The 23,221-nt window shown below is 40.8% G+C and overlaps 1 protein-coding gene across 1 annotated transcript in view; it reads right to left on the bottom strand.

Annotated features, from left to right (window-relative positions):
• Positions 1 to 23,221, bottom strand: part of LOC132406420 (AP-2 complex subunit mu) — a 78,984-nt gene that overhangs the window by 34,804 nt on the left and 20,959 nt on the right. The window contains exons 2-4 of the mRNA XM_059992058.1: positions 15,746 to 15,862; positions 1,362 to 1,627; positions 415 to 497 (exon numbers count right to left, since the gene is read on the bottom strand). Coding sequence (XP_059848041.1) covers positions 415 to 497; positions 1,362 to 1,627; positions 15,746 to 15,819 — 423 coding nt within the window. The 5' untranslated portion in view covers positions 15,820 to 15,862. The remainder of the gene's footprint in view (positions 1 to 414; positions 498 to 1,361; positions 1,628 to 15,745; positions 15,863 to 23,221) is intronic.

Genomic DNA, 23,221 nt, shown 5'->3' with positions numbered 1-23,221 from the left:
CAACACTGACTAGCAACTCCTGTGATGCCACTGGTGCCAAACTGTATCAGTCTCTGCCTTTCCTTTGGATTCATCAGCAATGTCGCAAGGTGGTGCCAGCTGCATGGACAACAGCTTGCTCTCAGTATCATTCTGCCCTGACTTGTATTGGCTTGTGTATAGACACTTAGACCATACATCCATGGTCAACCCCCGACCAACAGATGGCCTCCAGCCAGTGCCATATTCAATGGGTGAAGGCTGCAAGACATTTGTAGAACATGTATTTTGAGCTATCTTTTAATTAAAACTATTTTAAATATAGCTACCAATTATCATGGCGAACACATTATATCTTGAGAGCAAATGTATAAGTAACTCCTTGCTATTACCTATAACAATGCAGCTTTCTTCAGACCACTTGGTATTGCTTACCTGACTTTTGATTCCTTGTTGGGTAATGAATGTTTTCAAGGCTCCAGTCTCAGAATTTTGCGGATAACCGAAATCCAAGATTTCTGTGTGTGGGGGGGGGGGGGGGGGGTTTGAGGGAGAGTGGGGAGAGAAAAAAAAACTTTCAACCTTAGGGCTCTGGATAAATGATTGGTCTTAGGCAAGTTTGAATGTCCAAACTTGGAAATAAAAGCTTATTGACTCATACATATATAGTCCTTATTGTCACAGTCAAAAAAATTGCAGTTGTGATCAATAATTTTAAATTACTGTTACAGTATTACCCTACTGACTCCTGCTCCACATCCAGTAATTTCCCAGATTTCCTTATTTTCAAATCCGTACATCCTTAAAGTATATTATTTAGCTTAATGCTATTAGAGCACCAGCGACCTGGGTTCAATTCCTGCTGCTGGCTGTAAGGAATTTGTACCTTCTCCCTGTGACCACGAGGGTTTCCTCTGGGTGCTCATTTCCTCACACTTTCCAAAGATGTGCTGGTTTCACAGGTATAATTGGGCAGTGCAGGCTTGTTTAATTTTATTGAGATACAGCCCTTTGAGCCATGCCACCAAGCAATCCCCTGATTTAACTTTAGCCTAATCATGCAACTATTTACAATGACCAATTAACCTACCAATTGGTACATTTTTGGACCATGGGTGGAAACCAGTGCACCCAGAGGAATCCCATGTAGTCACAAGGAGAACGTACAAACCCTTTACCTGGAAGGGCTTGTTAGCTTTAAATAAAATAAATAAACTTTCCCATCCTTAATTTTTTTTTATAATTTTTGCTGTATTTTCACTATGGATCTAAATTTTTAATAATTTCTGTTCAACTCACTCCAGATTAGAACTTGAGGATTCTCATACTCTTCAGCTCACAGACAGATACACATTGTCATCATTATTGTCGACTGCACTTACCATCCAGCAGTTCATAGATGAGGACAAAGTTGTTCTTGATATTTTCTTCACTGATCTTTCCAAAGTACGAAGTCATAACATCGCACATTTTGTACAGAAACTCAAAAACCATGGCTGCGTTAACATTCTGCTTGGTGACGGCAGCCAGCCAGATGTTCGAACGCTTAACATGGAAGAAGCTGGTACGTGCAATGTTGGTGACTGGTGAACGCACTTGCTGCCTGGCATGGATGACGTTGACACGGAAAGCATCCACTGCATTCCGTCTGAAATAGAAATCAAAAACATTTAGCCAGTGTCCATCAAATATTCATGTCACTTACATAGTGCATACAATTTCATCTTTAGAGATAAGAAACTCATTTTAACAGAAAATGCTGGTAACATGGGTCAGGCATTTGTGAAGCAACACTTACTGTTTCAAAATGAAGTCCCTTTAACAATAATAGGAAAGATTTCTCCCTTTCCCAGTTCTAAACTGAAAATTCACTATGGCTTCACTTCTCAGGATTCTGCCCAACCATTGTTCCACCATTTTGTGTTTTAGTTCTAATTTTTAGCATCCGCAGTTTTTGCTTAAATGCAAAGATTTTAAAAATTAGTGTCATTCAGCTTGTGTACAATAGACTAAGTGTTTAATATTTAAGATGAGCTCCCTCTGTGAACTTCATAATCACTTCACACTGTTCTGACTTAAATGTTGGGCTGATCGCCAGGACCTAGATCGACAGCTCAGACAAGACTTTGCACAGTCACTAGTCATGGGACATTGTTAGTTCAACTTCGAAGAGTGCATTTTGATTATAAAAAAAAAGGTCATGCAATACAAAGCAAAACTTGTTGCACTTTTACAAGAATCTCTTAACTTATGAAACTATGTGGTTACATTGATCTGTTGTGACACCTGTAACTTGGTGGTTAGATCAATAGAACTAGAGGGGAAAAATAGTTTTGACAAGGAAACAACTTAACAAAAGTTGCCTTTGAGCAGATGAAAATCCCTTTCTGAATCTGATAATCCCTCTTTACTCCGGATGCAGAGAGATGGACAAATTGATCCTTCAAAAGAATACTGATCTAAAAGGCCATATTTCGCTCATTCCTTTGCCTACCACCAGGTTTCACTCATTTACATCCTTCCAATTTTATCTGATGAGTTTTCTAAGCCCTGGCAGGAACCCAACGATGGCAGAAATGCACTTCCTGCAGCTGCAACACGTTGCCAAATCTTACACCAAAGTTCACAGGATGGTAAATAGCCACAGACAGTCTGACTTTGCACAATGCACAAATTCTCAAGCACTGACAGGAACATAATTGGCTCATTTTCCTGAGATATAATCCACAACATGACTGGGCTCCAGGAAGCAGAGAATGAAAAATGCTGCACTGTAATCATTGTCTAGTCGAAAGTCAAAGTCGGTAGGAATGATAATAACACCATTAAGAGAGAATCTGCAGATGCTGAAAACCCAAGCAACACACACAAGATGCTGGAGGAACTCAGCAGGCCCGGCAGCATCTATGGACAGAAGTATAATTAACATTTTGGGCCATGACTTCCTACTGAGGGGTCTCAGCCCAAAATGTTGACTATAAATTTTTCCATAGATGCTGTCTGGCCTTCTGGGTTCCTCCAGCATTTTGCGTTAGGAATGATAAAATACCCCACCACCTTATTCTAACTTCTTCCCCCTTCCTTTCCAGCCTTGATGAAATGACGACTGTTTAATCCCATCCATAGATGTTGCCTCACCTGCTGAGTTCCACCAGCATTGTATGTGTTACTCTGGTGGTCCAGCATCTGCAGAATCTTCCTTCTATGAAAATATACTGATTATTAAGCTCAGCCCAACTAAGCTGGTATTCCTCTTAGCCCTGCCCCACAGAACACCAATTCCTAACATCGTCTTCAGTTCTCCAGTTTAAACATGTGGTCACATAACTGCTGGCACTTTAAAAAAGCCATCTGTTTTGGGCTGTGTACTGCTGTGCCAGGAACCTGGGAGACCATCTGCTTCTCGCCCCACCCTTGCAGCTGAGCAGGAAACCAGGAATGAATGTGCACCTTCCAATGACATGACAGTGAAAACACCCCATGGGTGGGTGAGAAGGCATGCAGGCCATCACAGGGCAGGGAAGGCATATGTTGAAACCTACTCATACATGGAGCCTGCTGTTACTCCCCGGAAATGATCCACGCTCACTGTACTACACAGGGTGCAGTCTCAGGCACATTGCAGTACAGCAGCCACACCACCCATCCAGCATCAACTCTCACATTTAGATCTTCCATTATAAACTGCGAGGAAGTTCCTGGCGCAATCACTCCAGATTCCTGACAGCAGCAAAATAGGAGCTTTAGAGGATGTAGAGAAGAATTACAAGGATGCCATTTGGAACAGAGTGCATGTGTTACTAGAATAGATTCAGCAAACTACGGCTTTTCTCTTTGGATGAAGGAGGATGAGAGATGACGTGATTGAGGTGTGTAGGATGATAAGGGGCACAGAGTGAAAAGCTGGAGACTAAATGGGTAGTATGAAAGAGCCTAATTCTAAGGTGACTGGAGGAAAGTATAAGGGCACTGTCAGAGGCAGTGCTCATGGAAATCCCTGATAGGAGTGGTGGCAGTGGCAGGTACATTAGGCTTAAGAGACTCTCAAGTAGGCACATGGATGAAAGAAAAATGTAGCACTATGTGGAAGGGAAGGGTTAGATTCATCTTCAGAGTAGCTTAAAGTGTTGGCACAACATTGGGAGCTGATATCTATAGTGTATTGGTCTATGTTCTAAAATAGCAACATCTCTTGTATGTAATATTAACAGTGCTGGCTTTTAACATTGATTCAATTAATGCTCTCATTCCCAAGAGCACACCCTGAACGTTAAACAAAGTAAAAGTATAGCCTGTGCTGGTGTGGAAGCTCCACATATACCCCCCTCATAAACTCACACTTCCTCACTCATACTCAAGAGTTTCCCTTAAAATATCATATTAACCTAGTGAAGCTAAATTTTATGCTAACTAATCTGAATTCACTGCCAACTGGTGGTGCTGAAACACTTCTATCAACCCACCCGCCAAGTTAATTGATTCAACCGTATGAAAACTTCCAACATGCCAAAGAGAGCTCAAAATAGATCAAAACACTAGTTAAATAGTACAAGGTGACAAAGGACTCTTACCTATTCCTATTGCAGCCAATGAGCACATGATGAGATGAGGAAAAATGAGACGTCAGCAAGGAAGGGGAAATGACAGATCAACGAGAGAGAGGGTTAGAACGTACAAAGCTCAGAAAGGAAAAAAACACACACACACAGATGAGAAACACAAAGATATCTAAAGGAGAACAATGGACAACTGTGAGGTGCAAATCACCAAGAAGTACGATAGCATTACAGTTCATAAATTAGCATATTACATGCCTCATCCAGACAGTTGTAAATCCATGCATGGTGGAATTGGATTTGATAACTCATGTTGTCCTCATACCAATATATCTTTGGAACTTCTTAAGCTTCAGCTGAGCACTGGTCTTGTGCTTGTGTCTATGGTGTAGAAATCAACTCCACTGATTTAACATGGAACTTGTACACCCATAAAATGCTGGAGGAACTTGGGACTGATGAAACATTGACTTTTTAATTCCCCTCCATAGATGGTCTGACCCACTGAATTCCTCCAGCACTTTGTGTGGGACATTCTGAATTTGCAGCACCTGCAGAGTCTCATGTTTATTTCTTGTTTAAGATTCTGCTACTTTCAAGCTTCAACCTCCATGCCAGCATGCCAAGACTTATGCTTAGAAACAATTCTGAGCTGAAACTACAAGTGGCTTCAAAGGGCCATAGAAAAAGTCCTTGACATGGACATCACATCACAACAGCAACCATCAGATGGGCAAAGCACTGAAAGATTGTGCCTCATGCTGATATTGTAATGTTTTCCTGATCCATATCAGAGAATTAACATGTTATATAAATTAGAAATATATTTGAGGATTGGAGCCATATTAACAGGTTGCATTGGATGGATCCCCACCCAATGTCAATTATTCCACAGTAACTCTAACATCAAAAAAAATCTCTTTTCCTCATCACTTGAGATAAAGTTAGCAAAGAACATATGCAGTATTGAATTCACTGCTGCAACCTGAGGCAGAATACCAATTTAAAACATTGTGACTAGGAACAGCCAGAAGCAGAAACCATTACTTTAAAGGATTAATTTCCAATCATTAGATTTGAAAATGGTATTGAGACAAGAGAAAATGTGATTCATTGTTAACTATTGGAGAACAGACCAAAACAAGATTAATTTATATAATGCTTCTAATGCCATAAAAACAGTCCACTGTGGTTCACATCAAATATGGGGTTCTCAACCTTATTAATGCCATGGGCCTTTAACCAAAGGGTTCGTAAACCACAGGTTGGAAAACCCTGCATCAAATAAAATTTGACATTAAGTCACACAAGAAGATGTTAGGGTAGATATCCATAGTTTAGAAGTCTGGTTTTAAGCTGCATCTAAAGGGAATAAGTGAAGGAGATGGGGAAGTTTGGGGAAAGAAGTTCTGATTACAGCGAGGAAATTAGTTTTTTTTTATTCATACGCAAGTTTAAGGATTATTGAGCTGTGGAAGATGAAAGATTTGAAGAATGAGAATTTAAAAGCTAGGTGCTCCCTTAACAATTTAGGGCATTGTTTAACATATCATACAGGTCAACAAGCACAGAGAGGTGTTGAAAAGTTGCAATGCAAAATAGGACCAGGTAGGAAAGCTACAAAGGTTACAAGAAGTAGAATAGTTAAGGCTACTGTTCAAAAAAGGAATTGAAGTTTCAGAAGATGAGGTAGAGAGAGGAGTTGTGGGGATTGGGTTCAATCGTTAATTTAGCTTTGGCCACAAATCAGACTCAGACTCCAGAGCTGATTATCCGTTACTTGTGAAGCGGGGCGCCGTGCGCAATCATATTTGGTTGAAAACGAACATGGGAGCACGGAGGAACATCTGGAAATCTCCAGGAAGACCTTTGTCATTGCTGCTGCTGCTGGGAGGTCCAGGTCTCTGCTGGGAAGAACAGGCCTCCAGTCCTTGGGGTCGCATTGCCGATGGCTGTTGGCGGGGGCGTCTTAATACACTCAGCAGAGGATGGTGCTCAGAGAAGCTGTGCCGGAGGGGATGGTCGGAGGCTCGGAGGTTCGACGGACTCGGAGTCCGATGCGGTCAGGCCGCTTTCACTGTGTGCTGCGTCTGCCAGGCTGAGTTGGGCAGCGCCGTGGAAGTCCATAGCGGGGGTATTCCCTTCTGCCGTCGGCGTGGGATGACAAGTCAAATCGGGACCCTGAGGACTTGTGGAATCTGTGTGGTGGTTTCTTTCGAACTTATAATCTTTTAACATCTTTGGACTATTTTTACTGTGCCCATGGTCTGTTTTTTTAAATCAATTATGCTGCTGTTTGCACTGTTGTAACTATGTAGTTTTGTGCAGGTCTTGTAGCTTTAGCTTTTGGTCTTGTTTTGTCTGGTGGATTTGGAGCTCCTTTCCGGCGAACGCGCTAAGATGGTAGCGCGATATTAATACGCAGCAGCCTCTCCGGACTCTGGATTAAGGATTGTCAAACATTTTCTGGTGTAGTCTGTTATGTCATATGCTTTTGTGATATCATTCTGGAGGAAAGTTGTCTCATTTTTTAACTGCATTGCATTTGTGGTTTCTAAATGACAATAATCTGAATCTGAAATGTAAAACTACTTCACCTACTGGAACTCGGTTACCTGTGCAGAGTAATATAGATGCACGGATGGAGCCAAATGTGGATGAGATTTTGACTTAATTACAATCAGTTGGTGTCATCACCATTTGAAAATCTGCAGAATAGTGAGTATTGAGTATTTTTGGTAAGGTAAAAATATTCAGAAATAAGCTGAAGAGTAAGTGGTTGAACATGACAACAGCACTGAAAATTCAAAATACTGCCAATGTTGGAAATAAGAAATAGGAAAAAAATGAAAATTCTCAGCAGATTGAGCAACATCTGTATATAATCACTTAAATTTTGAGATTGATGACGTTTTATCTCAACCATGATAACACCCCAAACATCCAAAAGCTGTGGAGGCGGTGTGGAGAAAAAGGATAGTTTGCAATGAATAAACCTTCACCAAATCTATCAGCCACATCATCCTCTCAGTTTCCATCTATCACTGATATTCTCTGTTCTCTCCACCTTTCTCCTTCTATGCAATGTGCTTGTTTTCTAATGTTGTTAGTTCTATTGAAAGTACACTCAGTGGCCATCTTAATAGATACACTTGCTCATTAACGCAAATAACTGATCAGCCAATCATGTGGCAACAAATCAATGCATAAAAGCATGCAGACATGGTTAAGCGGTCTAGTTGTTGTTCAAACCAAACATCAGAGTGGGGAAGAAATGTGATTTCAGTGACCTTGACTATGGAATGATTGTTGGTGCTAGACAGGGTGGGTTGAGTACTTCTGAAACTGCTGATCTCTTGGAATTTTCATGCACGTATTTAAAGGTTACACAGAATTGTGTGGTAAAACAAAAAAAAATCCACTGGTCAGTAGTTTTGTGGGTGAAAACACTTGTTAAAGAGAGGTCAGAGGAGAATGGCCAGACTGGTTCAAGGTGACAGAAAGGCACAGTAACTCAAATAACCACGCATTACATTAGTTGTATGCAGAAGAGCATCTCTGAACACAACAACAACAAACCTCGAAGTGTATGAGCTAGAGCAGCAGAAGACCACACTGGTTTCTCTCCTGCAACTAATAAAGAGGCCACTGAGTGTATATTGATGAGAACCAACAGATTTCTCTCTCCATAGCTGGAAACTAATCTATTATTTTCAGCATCTTTAGCTGTGATTATTGGCAGGGCTAGTCAACAGCCATAACTCTCCTGATGTAGATGCTAACAATATACCTGAAACAGACAGTATTCAGTTCCTCTGTGGCAACATCTCTCATCCTGAGAAACACGAAATGCCCAGAACATTATTTATTATCATTTCATTATTTAGAGACGCAGCGCAGAACTGGCTCTTCTGGCCCAACAAGCCGCACCACCCAGCAACCCACCTATTTTGCTCTAGCTTAATCACAGGACAATTTACAATGACCAATTAACCTACTACAAGTATATCTTTTGAGAGTGGCTGGAAACCGGAATGCCTGGATGAAACTCAATGGTTCACAAGAATAACAGACAAACTCCTTCTAGATGATGCCGGAACTTAACAGCAAATTCCAAAATGTCCCAAGCTGTAATGGCATTGTGTTCATTGCTATGTCACCATGGCACTCATTAATAAATTGTCTACTTATTAACCTTACAGTAGTTCTCACCCATGAGAGGAATGGCTATTGACTCACCCCACCATTGCTCAAATGCATTATATATTATTCAGTGATGCTGTTAGTATTTCTAAACATTCTATTTACAAAATTAAATATTAATTTGTCCCAACTATCTGCACCTAGTAAATATCCAATACCCTTTTAAAATACTAATGAACTTGCTTCTGCATGATCACAGTCTTAGAAGGTAAATTGACTACCTTTTGAGAGGCCACACAAGACAAAGACCAAATTGATTTTAATAAGTAATAGAAGTTGCATTTAAGTTCATTAGCCAAAATACAGGTAGCACTTCTTCTATGTACACGGATGGGAGGGGTATGGAGGGATTATGGTCCAGTTAAGGGTTGATTGGACTAAGCAGATTACATCAGGACAGACTTGATGGGCCAAAGTACCTGCTTTTGTGCTCTATGATTATGACACTTTGTGGCATAGCAGTTCATGTTCATTTTACAAAGTTTCAAAAAGACCCAAGAAATTAGAAGAGGAATTTGATGGACGTAAGTGTTGGTACAGTCCTACGCTGAGAAAAATGTACTACCCAGGCCAATCAGTTACTAAAACTGCCTCAGAGGGATACTTTTTGTAAATAATTCAATTTACAATGATGAATTAACCTACTAACCGGTACATCTTTGATCTGTGAAACAAAACCATGTAAGATGTCCTATGATTACGCTAGGGTTAAATAGTTGGATTGCTGGGTGGTACAGCTCATTGGGCTGCAAGGAAGCTTTAGTACTACAAAAATGCAGAGTTCCTAATCATGATAAAAGGATGACTGCTGGTACGTACATAAGGATAACCTTATATAGTACAGTAACTCAAGACTTCTCCAATTCACTTTCCCTTACTCTATAGTGCCAAATCGATTATCAGCACTTGAAAACTAGATTTACAAAGGTAGCAACTGTGACATGGTAGAAAATTGCTAGCAATAGTGTCCATGTGATTGAAAGGAAATAAAAGTTATTTAATGGTTTAAAGCTTCTTCAAATGATTTGTATTTTCAAAGAAATCAGTCTCACAGAAAGGAAAGAATTCTCATTTGCATGTAACCATGATAGAGAAAGATTTATACATTCCTCCAACCAGCAAAGATTAGAAATTTTATTTAAGTCACAATACGAAAAGTTGTGTCCATGTTAAAGACAGTAGGAATGATCTAATTGGGGTGGGGGGGGAAGAAAGTTAAAAGTGATAGGAGATCGAGTCAAAGAAAGGTTGCTCCCAGTCATTGGCTTGAAAGGCAAGAGCAGGAAGGGTGGGAGATGGAAATTATTTTATTACTGTACAGTAGGGGGAGGGAACAGAGACAGATAGAACTGAAAAAAAGAACACAAGGGAAAAGATATGTTTAAATTTATAGACTACATTTATTGAAGTTTATATAAAGCTTCTTCCCCTTATTCTGAGTATACAATGAATCCATGAACACTACCCTCTTCTTTCACTACTTAATTTTTAAAAAATATGCTTCCTTTGTAATTTACAGTTTATCATTATTAAATATTGCAATGTACTGACTGAGCCACAAGACCTACTTGCAACCCAGGGTGCAAACAACACCCTGTGCATATGTTATAAACAACAGTATTTTGCACAAAACAAAGTTAGTCAGATACGTCCTCTTTTCTCCCACTGAAGATATCTAATCAATGGACACCACAGTAGCATAAAGGTTAGCATGTCGCTATTACAACTTGGTACATTCCAGAGACATCCAAAAAGAGTTTGTATGTTCTCCCTGTGAACCGTGTGGAATTTCCTCTGGGTGTTCCGGTTTCCTCCCACAGTCTAAAGATGTACTGATTAGTACGTTACTCGGTTATTGTGAATTATGCTGTGATTAGGCTAGTGTTACATGGGGAGGGGGGTGGGGTTTGCTGGGTGGCGTGGCTCATTGGGCCAGAAGTGTCTGCCTCATGCTGTAACTCTAAATGAATAAAATAAATTCTTTGTGGGCTTCCAGCCAAGTACAGGTATCGATTATAACTGACATTTCCATGACAAACTCTGCCACCTTCATCAGGGATGATGCCTGGGCATGTCTTGACCAGCAGTATTTATAACCCCATAGTCCCTCATGAATGGATGTGGACTAACCAATCGGGAGGACGGATGGACTACGGGGGTATAAATACCAGGCATCAGCCCTAATGAAAATGGCAGAGTTTGTCATCGAAACGTCGGTTATAATTGACACATGAATCCAGCTGGAAGCCCGAGAAGAGTGTATTCGTAATATATGCCAGGAAAGCACTAGATCTTTGTTGAATAAAAAGCAAGTGTTTGGTGTTACTTTGCTCCAGCCCTCTTTCCTTGTGCATTTGTGCCTATCTTGATGCAGAGTACCCATGAATTCACTGGAGAATGGTGGTGTCAGTATAACTGAAGATGGTCTTGCCTTCACCTGATTCCATATTTCAACCTGTGGCCGATTATCCCCATCCACCGAAGCAGAAGTTCCTGATAGTGCACACGTTAACTTACCTGCAGCTTAGCGTAGCATCAAGAATTAAATCCTAGCTCAAATAAGGATCAAGTGTCTTATTATAGAATGATGTTAAATCAATGTACTTCCAATTTGCACACCTCAAGGGGCCACTTGTCATATTATGCTTGTGCATTCAAGCATTATACAAACCCCATTTCCAGAAAAGTTGGGATATTTTCCAAAATGCAATAAAAACAAAAATCTGTGATATGTTATTTCACATGAACCTTTATTTAACTGACAAAAGTACAAAGAAAATATTTTCAATAGTTTTACTGACCAACTTAATTGTATTTTGTAAATATACACAAATTTAGAATTTGATGGCTGCAACACACTCAACATAAGTTGGGACAGAGGCATGTTTGCCATTGAGTTACATCACCTTTCCTTTTAATAACACTTCTTAATTGTTTTGGAACTGAGGATACTAATTGTAATAGATTTGCAATCGGAAATTTTATCCATTCTTGCTTTATATAAGACTTCAGCTGCTCAACAGTCCGTGGTCTCCGTTGTCTGATTCTCCTCTTAATGATGCGCCATACATTTTCAATAGGAGATAGATCTGGACTGGCAGCAGGACAGTCAAGCACATGCACTCTGTGTCTACAAAGCCATGCTGTTGTAGCCTGTGCAGAATGTGGTCTGGCACTGCCCTGCTGAAATAAGCGTGGACGTCCCGGGAAGAGACGTCTCCTTGATGGCAACATATGTATCTCTAAAATCCTAATATACACCTCAGAGTCAGTGGTAGCTTCACATACATGCAACTCACCTATGCCGTGGGCACTGATGCATCCCCATACCATCATAGATGCTTGCTTTTGCACCTTTCGGTGGTAACGATCAGAATGGTCGTTTTCATCTTTGGCACGGAGAAGTCGACGCCCGTTTTTTCCAAAAACTAGCTGAAATGTGGACTCATCTGACCACAGCACATGGTTCCACAGTCTTTCGGTCCATCTGAGATGAGCTCGGGCCCAGAGAACTCGCCGGTGTTTCTGCATAGAGTTGATGTATGGCTTCCTTCTTGCTTAATACAGTTTCAAGTTGCATTTCTGGATGCAACGACAGACTGTGTTAAGTGACAATGGTTTTCTGAAGTGCTCCCGAGCCCGGGTGACTATAATTGTCACAGTAGCATGATGGTTTCTTAGGCAGTGCCGCCTGAGGGCTCAAAGATCACGCGCATTCAACAGTGGTTTCCGACCTTGCCCTTTACGCACTGAGATGTCTCTGAATCTTTTCACAATATGAATGTACTGTAGATGTTGAAAGACCTAAATTCTCTGCAATCTTGTGTTGGGAAATATCCTTTTTGAACTAACAATTCTCTCACGAATTTTGGCACAAACGGGTGAGCCATGACCCATCCTTGCTTGCAAAGACTGAGCCTTTGTTGGACGCTACTTTTATACCCAGTCATGATACCTCACCTGCTACCAATTAGCCTGCTTAATGTGGAGTCTTCCAAACCAGTGTTACTTGAATATTCTGTGCACCTTTCAATCTTATTTTAACTCTGTCCCAACTTTTGTTAAGTGTGTTGCTGCCATCAAATTCTAAATTTGTGTATATTTACAAAATACAACTAAGTTGGTCAGTAAAACTATTGAAAATCTTTTCTTTGTACTTTTGTCAGTTAAATAAAGGTTCATGTGAATTAACATATCACAGATTTTTGTTTTTATTGCATTTTGGAAAATATCCCAACTTTTCTGGAAATGAGGTTTGTACAATAAATCCCACTCTCCTTCCATAGTGCTGAATATCACTAATGTTACTTTTGAGAGTTACTGATAAATTTCATTTTACCACCCTTTCTGGCAATACATTCCAGATTACAACTATTCAGTAAGGATTTATTTTCAAAACTTACTAAATCTGTTTCCCACTAGTTATTAATTACTAATAAGGAAGTAGCTCCATAGTCATAGAACACTATAGCACAGAAACAGGCCCTTCGGCCCATCGTTCCGAACTATTAATCTACCTAGTCCCATTGACCTGCACCCAGACCATAGCTCTCCATACCCCTCCCCATCCAGGTACCTATCCAAATTTCTCTTCAAATTGAACCTGCATCCACCAGTTCCGCTGGCAGATCATTCCACTCTCACCAGCCTCTGAGTGAAGAAGTTCCCCCCATGTTCCCCTTAAACATTTCACCTTTCAACCTTAGCCCATGACCTCCAGTTCTAGTCTCCCTCAACCTCAGTGGAAAAAGTCTACTTGTGCTTAGCCTATCTAAACCGCTCATAATTTTGCAAACTATCTCACAACTCTCTCCTACGCTCTAGGGAATAATGTCCTAACCAGTTCAACATTTCCCTATAACCAAGGAGCTTCAATTCTTGTTTTTAATCACCTTTTAAATCTGTTTTTGAACAGCAGTTTCTATTACCTCTGTACTCAATCCCGGCTACACACCCATGAATCTATAACCCATCCTCTACACATTTATTTTCCATGCAGTTTAATTTCTGAACACACAAACAGTTTGAATTTCCACCGTTCTTTAATGCAGCTGCAAAATCATTCATCCAAAGCTCTCATTTATGTAACAACAGTTTTAGTTTGTGGCAACCTGAAAACCCATTTCAAAATACAGGGGTAGAAACCAAAGCAACAGCACTTAGTGGTGGAGAGAGAAAGCGATGTTCAGCGATGGCCATTTGAAGCAGCTCCATTTTATCTTCATAGTTCATAAATCTTACTGCTGTCAAGAGTTTTATTTATTTTATTTAGAGTTGCAGCTCAAAACAGGCCCAGCCTAATCACAGGACAACTTACAATGACCAATTTACCTTCTAACCGTTTTGTCTCTTGGACCATGGGAAGAAACTGGAGCATCCAGAAGAAACCCAAACATTCACAGGGAGAACGCACAAACTCCTTACAGACAGCATCGGAATTTAATTCCAAACTCTGGTTCCTCAAGCTGTAATACTATCGGGCTAACCACCACACTATCATGGCACCCTATTTCTTTTAATTTTTTTTAAGTTTCACACGAGTTTACATGATGCTAGTCATTATCTGAGAATAGAACATATTAGATGAACGCCTCAATGATAACTGGGATGGATAATAAAAGTTAGATAATTTCATTTTATTTTGTAGTTTCTATTCTGGCTGAACTGCATGAGATGAGAATTATTTTACTTTATTTAGAAATAGAGCGTGAGACAGGCCTTCCGACCCACCTATTTTAACACACAGGACAACTTACAATTAACCTACTAACCAGTACGTCTTTGGCTCGCTGTCTTCCCGAGCTTGATAAGTGAAATTACACCGTATATACAATATTTCTACTTTATATAGGATATATATTTATCATATCATTCCTGCTTTTACTATATATTAGTGTTATTTTAGGTTTTGTGTATTATTTGGTCTGATTTGGTAGGTTATTTTTTGGGTCTGGGAACGCTGAAAAAAATTTTTCCATATAAATTAATGGTAATTGCTTCTTCAATTTACGACATTTCGGCTTACAAACGGTTTCATAGGAACGTTCTACCTTCAAATAGTGGGGGAAACCTGTATACTGTGCCTCACAACTGCTTTCAAACTACACTCAGTGGCCACTTTATTAGATACACCTGTACACCTGCTTGTTAATGGAAATAACTCATTGACCAATCATGCAGCAGCAACTCAGTGCATAACTGCATAGAGACATGGTTCAATGTTGTTCAGACCAAACATTAGAATGAGGAAGAAATTTGATCTAAGTGACTTTGACCATGGAATGATTGTTGATTGCAGATGGGGTGGTTTGAGCAGCTCAGAAATTGATGATCTCCTGGGATTTTCACACACTACAGTTCTAGAGTTTACCGAGAATAGTTATAAAAACAAAACATCAAGTGAGGGGCACTTCTGTGGGAAAAAATGCCTTGTTAATGAGAGGGGTCAAAAAAGAATGGCCAGACTGATTCCAGCTGACAGGAAGGTGACAGAAGCTCAAATAGCCATATGTTACAACAGTGGTGTGCAGAACAGAATCTCTGAATGCACATGTCAAACCTTGATGTCAATGGGCTATAGCAGCAGCAGATCACAAACATACACACAGTTGCTACCTAATAAAGGAGCCACTGAGAGTAAGATGCTGCATATCTCTCACTATTGACCTTCAAGAAAGGATCAAAATCATCCCTAGTAATAAGTAGAAAATTATTTTGTTAATCTTATTCACAAACCCACTGCCAGGCACCTAATCAATGGTGGTATGTGGTTCTTCCATTCAATACACAGAGAACAGGATCAGTTTTTGAGATTATTTTTGGTTGTTACTGTCACCTTCCTGTCAGCTCGAATCAGTCTGGCCATTTTCTTTTGACCTCTCTCATTAACAAAGCATTTTTTCCCATGACTCAAGGCAACATCATCCCATTAACAATTCAATACTAAAATAACTTGAAGGTAAAATAGTTACTACAAAGAAGTCTGTCTCAACTGTAATAGTACTTACCCAATATCATCTCTGTAGACTCTGGAGATGAGAACTTCTCCCTTGTGATTATAAATGAATAAGCCTCCAATCATGGTAGAATCGTGGTTAGTCCTCCCTGCCCATAATGATCAAGACCTAAAACAAAATAAAGAAAGTATCACTGCAGGTACAAACTTTGATTACAGCCATATTTTTCTTCTTTTTGTTCAAATATTCTAATTATTCAAGGTTACCTTCGACCAGGGATTCCCAACCCTTTTTATGCCATGCACCCTTAGCATTAATTGTGAGGTCCGTGAATCCCAGGATCAGAACCCACCTTAGAACATGACCACTCCTCACTCCAGCACATCAACAATTCAACCTTGACCTTAAACTTAGGCACAAAGGCCATTCAGTTGGGCAAGATAATTTAGACCATAACACAAAGGAGCAGAATGAGGCCATTCAGTCCATTGAGTCTGCTACACTATTTCACCATGACTTTTATTATCCCAACCCCATTCTCCTGCCAATTAAAGAACCCCATCAAACTCCGCTTTAAATATACCCAATGACTTGGCCTCCACGGCCATCTGTGGCAATAAATTCCACAGATTTATCACCTTCTGGCTAAAGAAATCTCTGTTCCAAAAGGATGTTCTTGTATTCTGATTCCAGAGGGCAGGAGCAGAGCACTTCAAAGTAAATAAAAGTACAGAAGGGACAAGTGGGGTGGCTATCATTGGGAGTGGGTCAGCAGTCAGAGTGGGAGCACCAGGCTTTGACTCAAGAGGCTTCAACGAGGAGAGGCTGAGGCCAAAGACACAGATTAGAAGATTTGATCTTGGTTGCCCATTGTACAGTACAGGCAGGATTGCAGATATGGCAGTGGAATGCCCCTCCTGTAGGATGTGGGAATTCATGGAACCTGATACTCTCCATGATAACTACACCTGCAGGAAGTGCAGCCAACTTCAGCTCTTGAAAGGTCGCATTAAAAGGCTGGAGCTGGATGAACTTAGGATCATCCAGGAAGCAGAGCATTTGAAAGAAATGACTTTTGAACAGGTGGTTATGCCCAAAGTGCAGAATTCGGGGAGTAGATGGGTGAACAGAGGTAAAGGGAGAAAGAAGTCAGTGCAGGGTCCCCCTGTGGCCATTCCCCTCAGCAACAGGTATACCACCTTTGGATGCTGCTGAGGGGGGTGACCTATCTGGGCAAGGCAGCAGCAGCCGGACCAATAGCATTGTGGTCAGCTCTAAGCCTCAGAAAGGTAGGGCGAAGTCAAGCGGAGCAACAGTCATAGGGGACTCAAGAGTTAAGCGCTCACATAGGAGATCCTGAAGCAGCAAAAGAAATGCCAAGATAATGTGTTGCCTCCTGGGTGCTCGTTGACTGAGTGGTTGCAGAATATTCTTGAAGAAGAAGGTGTGCAGTCGGAGGTCATGGTACATGTTAGTACCAATGACATGGGCAGGAGAGGGGTTGAGGTCCTGCACTGTAAATTTAGGGAGCTAGGAAGAAGGTTGAAGAGCAGGATGACCAAGGTGGTAATCTCAGGATTACTCCCAGTGCTACGAGATGGGGTAAGGTCAAAATAGGAAGATAGCACAGATAAATGAGTGGCTAAGGAGATAGTGCAGGGGTCAGGGTTTCAAGTTCTTCAATTATTGGAAGTTTTTCTGGGGAAGGAGTGAACTGTACAAGGGGGATGGGTTGCACCTGAACTGGACAGGAACCAGTATCTTGGGAGGAAGGTTTGCTAACGTTATTGGGGACAGTTTAAACTAGATTTACAGTAGTGTGGGAATGGAAGTGAAGAGGCAGAGGATGGGGCGGTTGGTGCACAACTAATGTCAGCTTGTAGGGAGTCTGTGAGGAAGAATCAGAAGAGTCTGTGTGTTGAACCTTCCTAACTAATTTTCCACACGGAAGGTTAGTTAGGAAAGTTCAATCGTTAGGTATTGATATTGAAGTATTAAAACGGATTCAACAGTGGCTAGATGGGAGATGCCAGAGAGTAGTTGTGGATAACTGTTTGTCAGGTTGGAGGCCGGTGACTAGTGGTGTGCCTCAGGGATTTGTATTGGGTCCAATGTTGTTTGTCATATACATTAATGATTTGGATGATGGGGTGGTAAATTGGATTAGTAAGTATGCAGATGATACTAAGGTAGGTGGCATTGTGGATAATGAAGTAGGTTTTCAAAGTTTGCAGAGAGATTTAGACCACTTAGAAGAGTGGGCTGAGCGATGGCAGATGGAGTTTAACGCTGATAAGTGTGAGGTGATACATTTAGGTAGGAATAATCCAAATAGGACATAAATAGTAAATGGTAGGGCATTGAAGAATGCAGTAGAACAGAGTGATCTAGGAATAATGGTGCATAGTTCCCTGCAGGTGGAATCTCATGTGGATAGGGTGGTGAAGAAAGCTTTTGGTATGCTAGCCTTTATAAATCAGAGCATTGAGTATAGGAGTTGGGATGTAATGTTAAAATTGTACAAAGCATTGGTAAGGCCGAATCTGGAGTATTGTGTACAACTCTGGTCACTGAATTATAGGAAAGATATCAACAAAATAGAGAGAGTACAGAGAAGTTTTACTAGAATGTTACCTAGGTTTCAGCACCTAAGTTACAGGAAAAGGTTGAACAAGTTAGATCTTTATTCTTTGGAGAGTAGAAGGTTGAGGGAGGGACTTGATAGAGGTATTTAAAATAATGAGGGGGATAGATCGAGTTGACGTGGATAGGCTTTTTCCATTGAGAGTAGGGGAGATTCAAACAAGAGGACATGATTTGAGAGTTAGGGGGCAAAAATTTAAAGGTAACACGAGGGGGAATTTCTTTACTCAGAGAGTGGTAGTTGTGTGGAACGAGCTTCCAATAGAAGTGGTAGAAGCAGGTTCGGTATTGCCATTTAAAGTAAAATTGGATAGGTATATGGACAAGAACGGAATGGAGGGTTATGGGCTGAGTGTGGGCCAGTGGGACTAGTGAGTATAAGCGTCGGCACGGACTAGAAGGGCCGAGATGGCCTGTTTCTGTGCTGTAATTGTTATATGGTTATATAAGAAAAAGCAGAAAATAAAGTAAAAATGCACTCAACCAGATGGTTTGAGATACGTCTATTTTAATGCAAGGAGTATCATAAACAAGGCAATGAACTTAAAACAGTGTGGATCAATACATCAAACTATAACATTGTGGCCATTACAGAGACTTGGATGTCTCAGGGGCAAGAATAGCTGCTGAATGTGCTGGGCTTTAGCTATTTCAAAAGGGACAAGGGACGGAAGTAAAAGTGGTGGGAGAATGGCGCTACTAATCAGGGATGGTATCATGGTTGAAGAGAAGTAGGAAGTCACAGAGAGATTGTCTACTCAGTCATTCTGGGTGGAAGTCAGAAACAGGAAGGGGGCAATAACTCTACTGGGTGTTTTTATAGACCCCCCCCCCAAAATAACAGAGACATCAAGGACCAGATAGGAAGGCCCAGATTTTGGAACAGTGCAATAATAAGGTTGTTGTGATGGGTGATTTTAACTTTCCTAATATTGACTGGCATCTCCTTAGAGCAAGGGGTTAGATGGGGTAGAGTTTGTTAGGCCTGTTCAGTTGAAGGTTTTGTGACATAATATGTAGATAAGCCAACTAAAGGAGAGAATATACTTGATCTGGTATTGGGAAATTAACCTAGTCAGGTGTCAGATCTCTTGGTGGCAGAGCATTTTGGAGGTCTGATCACAACTCTAGCATAGCACTGGAGAAGGATAGTAGACAATTTGGAAAAACATTTAATTGGGGTGGGGGAAATATGATGCTATTAGGCAGGAACTTGAGAACATAAATTGGTAGATAATAAGGAAATGTACTGCAGAAATGTGGCAAATGTTCAAGGAACATTTGCATGACATTCTGCATTGGTATGTTCCATTAAGGCAGGGAAAGGATGACAGGCTAAAAGAACGATGGTGTACAAAGGATGCAGAAAATCTAGTTAAAAAGAAAACCTTACAAAAGGTTCAAGAAATTAGGTACTGTTAGAGCTAGGCCTTGGTAAACAGGATTAAAGAATACCCCAAGGCATTCTACAAGTATGTGAAGAGCAAGAGGATGAGCCGTGTGAGAATAGGACCAATCAGGTGTGATAGTGGAAACGCGCATGGAGCAGAAGAGGTAGCAGAGGTACTTAATGAATACTTTGCTTCAGTGTTCACCGGTGAAAAGGGCCTTGGCAATTGTGGGGATGACTTACAGCAGACTGATAGCTTGTGTATAGACATTAAGATAAAGAGGACGTGCTGGAGCTGTTGAAAGGGGTTAAGTTAGATAAGTTGTTGGGACTGGATGAGATATATCCCAGGTTAAAGCGGGAAGCAAGGTAAGAGATTGCTGAGCCTCTGACGATTATCTTTGCATCATCAATAGGGACGGGAGAAGTACCAGAGGACTGGAAGGTTGCAAATGTTGTTGCCTTGTTCAAGAAAGAAAGTAGAGATAGCCCAGGAAATTATAGACCAGTGAGTCTTACCTTCAGTGGAGGGCAAGTTGCTGAAGATCCTGAGAGGCAGGATTTATGAGCATTTAGAGACAATCTGATTAGGGATAGTCTGCATGGCTTCATCAAGGCAGGTCGTGCCTTATGAACCTAACTGAATACTTTAGGAGGTAATAAAACATATTGATGAAGGTAGTGCAGTAGATGTAGTGTATATGGATTTCAGTACAGCATTTGATAATGTTCCCCAAGCAAGGCTCATTCAGCAAGTAAAGAGGCACAGGATCCAAGGAGACATTGCTTTGTGGATCCAGAATTGGCTTGCTCACAGAAAGCAAAGGGTGGTTGTAGATGGTTCATATTCTGCATGGAGGACGGTGACCAGTGGTGTTCCACGGGGATCTGTTCTGTGACCCTCCCCTTTGTGATTTTTATAAATGACCTAGATGAAGAAGTAGAAGGGTGGGTTAATAAGTTTGCTGATGACACAAAAGTGGAGGGGGTGTTGTGGATAGTCTGGAGGGTTGTCAGAGGTCACAGCATGGTATTGATAGGATGCAGAACTGGGCTGAGAAATGGCAGATGGAGTTCAACCCAGATAAGTGTGGAATGGTTCTTTTTGGTAGGTCAAATTTGAAGACAGAATATAATATTAATGGTAAGACTTTTGGCAGTGTGGAGGATCAGCAAGATCTTGGGGTCCATGTCCAGAGGACACTCAGAGCTGCTGTGCAGGTTGACAGTTTGATAAGAAGCCATATGGTGTGATGGCCTTCATCAACTGTGGAATTGAGTTCAAGAGCCGTGAGGTAATGTTATGGCTATACCTTAGTTAGACCTCACTTGGAGTGAAGGATGAGGATGCTATAGAGAGAGTGCAGAGGAGATTTACAAGAATGTTGCCTGGATTGGAGAGCATGCCTTATTTGGCCTTTTCTCCTTGCAGCAACGGAGGATGAGAGGTGACCTGATAGAGGTTTACAAAAGGCACTGATTGTGTGGATAGCCAAAGGCTTTTTCCCAAGGCTGAAATGGCTAACACTAGGGGACATAATTTTAAGGTGCTTGCAAGTAGATACAAGGGGAATGTACCTACTTCCAGAGAGTAGTGGGTGTGTGCTATTGACAGTGGTAGAAGTGGATACAATAGGGTCTTTTATGAGTCTCTTGGATAGGCACATGCAGCTTAGAAAAATAGGTAGGGTAATTCTAGGCAGTTTCTGGAGTAGGTTGCATGGTTGGCACAACATTGTGGGCCGAAGGGCCTATAATGTGCTGTAGATTTCTATGGGCTGTGGTTCTAGACTCCCCACGTCCATTCTAAGTATTTTAACATTTCATAAGTTTCAATGAGACCCCCCCCACCCCATTCTTCTAAACTCCAGCGATTACAGGCTCAAAGCCATCAAATGCATTTCTCAGCATGGCCATGTGAAGCACTTAACACAGCATTAACATGCAAAGAGGTAAAAATCTCCCACATCCACATAATGGCAAAAACTCTGAAGAGATACATTTACAAAATGCTGGTGGAACACAGCAGGCCAGGCAGCATCTATAAGGAGGGCCTGCTGTGTTCCACCAGCATTTTGTGTGTGTTGTTTGAATTTCCAACATCTGCAGATTTCCTCATGTTTGCTGAAGAGAAACATTTACCTATATTTTTAAAAACCTTCATAGCACATTTATATGGGCTTTCTAAATGTCAAGATAAGCATTACTGATAACATTGCAGAAGTATTCAATGATAAAACAATTTGTCAAATAGTGCATGGTGCTATGCAAATGCAAATCTTTACTTTCTAAAACAGAGAGTGCCCTCCTTCCTGAAGCCACAATTTGCTGAAATTAAATGCAGCACTGAGTTCCCATTCACTCTTTTCTGGAACCTTAGATCAATAATTTATTTTCCCATCCCACTCTTTCCCTTTAACTATATAATGACTATCAAAATCAACCCAAGCACCATTCATCTGTCACATAATAAGGTGATCCACCACTATCCTGAAAACTAAAATCCAAAATTAAACATCTCACAAGGACCACTGGATCACTTTCTGACAGACATCTTTCACAATCCGATTTCCTGAAGATATCCTGTGCGCTCAATGGAGCCACAAACTACTACAGCAGAGAAACAAGCCTTTAGTCCATTCTAAACTATTAACCTGCCAAATCCCATGAACCTGCACCCAGCCCAAGGCCCACCCACCCACAAAACTATCTAAATGTCTCTTAAATGTTGAAATAAAAAAACATGCATCACTTCCACTGGCAGCTCGTTTGCACAATCACCAGCCTATAAGTTAAAGGTTCACTTTAAATATTTCACCTTTCACCCTTAACCTTTCACATATAGTTGTAGTTTCACCCAGCCTCTGTGGAAAAAGCCTGCTTGCATTTATTCTTATCAATACCCCTCAAATTTGTATACCTATCAAATTTCCCCTCATTCTCCTACACCAGGGAATAAAATCCTAACCTATTCAATTTTTCCCTAAACTCAGGTCCTCAAGTCCCAACTTGTTTTAGAGCATACTGTCCAATTTGAAATCACCAGTACACTGCATCATTCATTAGGTAACAAAATCAAATTTAAACAAAATAGAATTCCAGTAGCTGTCAGGGCCAAAATATCCTTGATAAGAAACAAATAAACACATCAGCAAATACATAAAGGGATCCATAAGCAAACTAAACTTACTAGATCCCTTATCATGGCTTTTATTCTTCAGAAAATACAAACACTTTTCACAAATACCCTGTCAATACTCAGCGCAGATCAATGCTGAGCTTAGGCACCACATTAACCAACTCACTCGTTACATTGACTGAAGGGAAAACAAACAGCACTAGATGCCGCATTGTACTTTCATTTCTGCGTTCTAATGTACCATTTTCTCTAAAAGCAGCTTTCTCGAAAAATACAGATCCACTATTTCAAAAAGAGAAGCTATTCCATCCTCCTCACTAGAATGCGCAAACACCCGCTGGCAAAGTCATCAACT

The sequence above is a fragment of the Hypanus sabinus genome, chromosome 2 (genome assembly GCF_030144855.1).
Source record: "Hypanus sabinus isolate sHypSab1 chromosome 2, sHypSab1.hap1, whole genome shotgun sequence".
Taxonomy (NCBI): Eukaryota; Metazoa; Chordata; class Chondrichthyes; order Myliobatiformes; family Dasyatidae; genus Hypanus; species Hypanus sabinus.
Note: the sequence above shows the minus strand (reverse complement) of the source record. Positions and strands in the feature narration are given on the sequence as shown.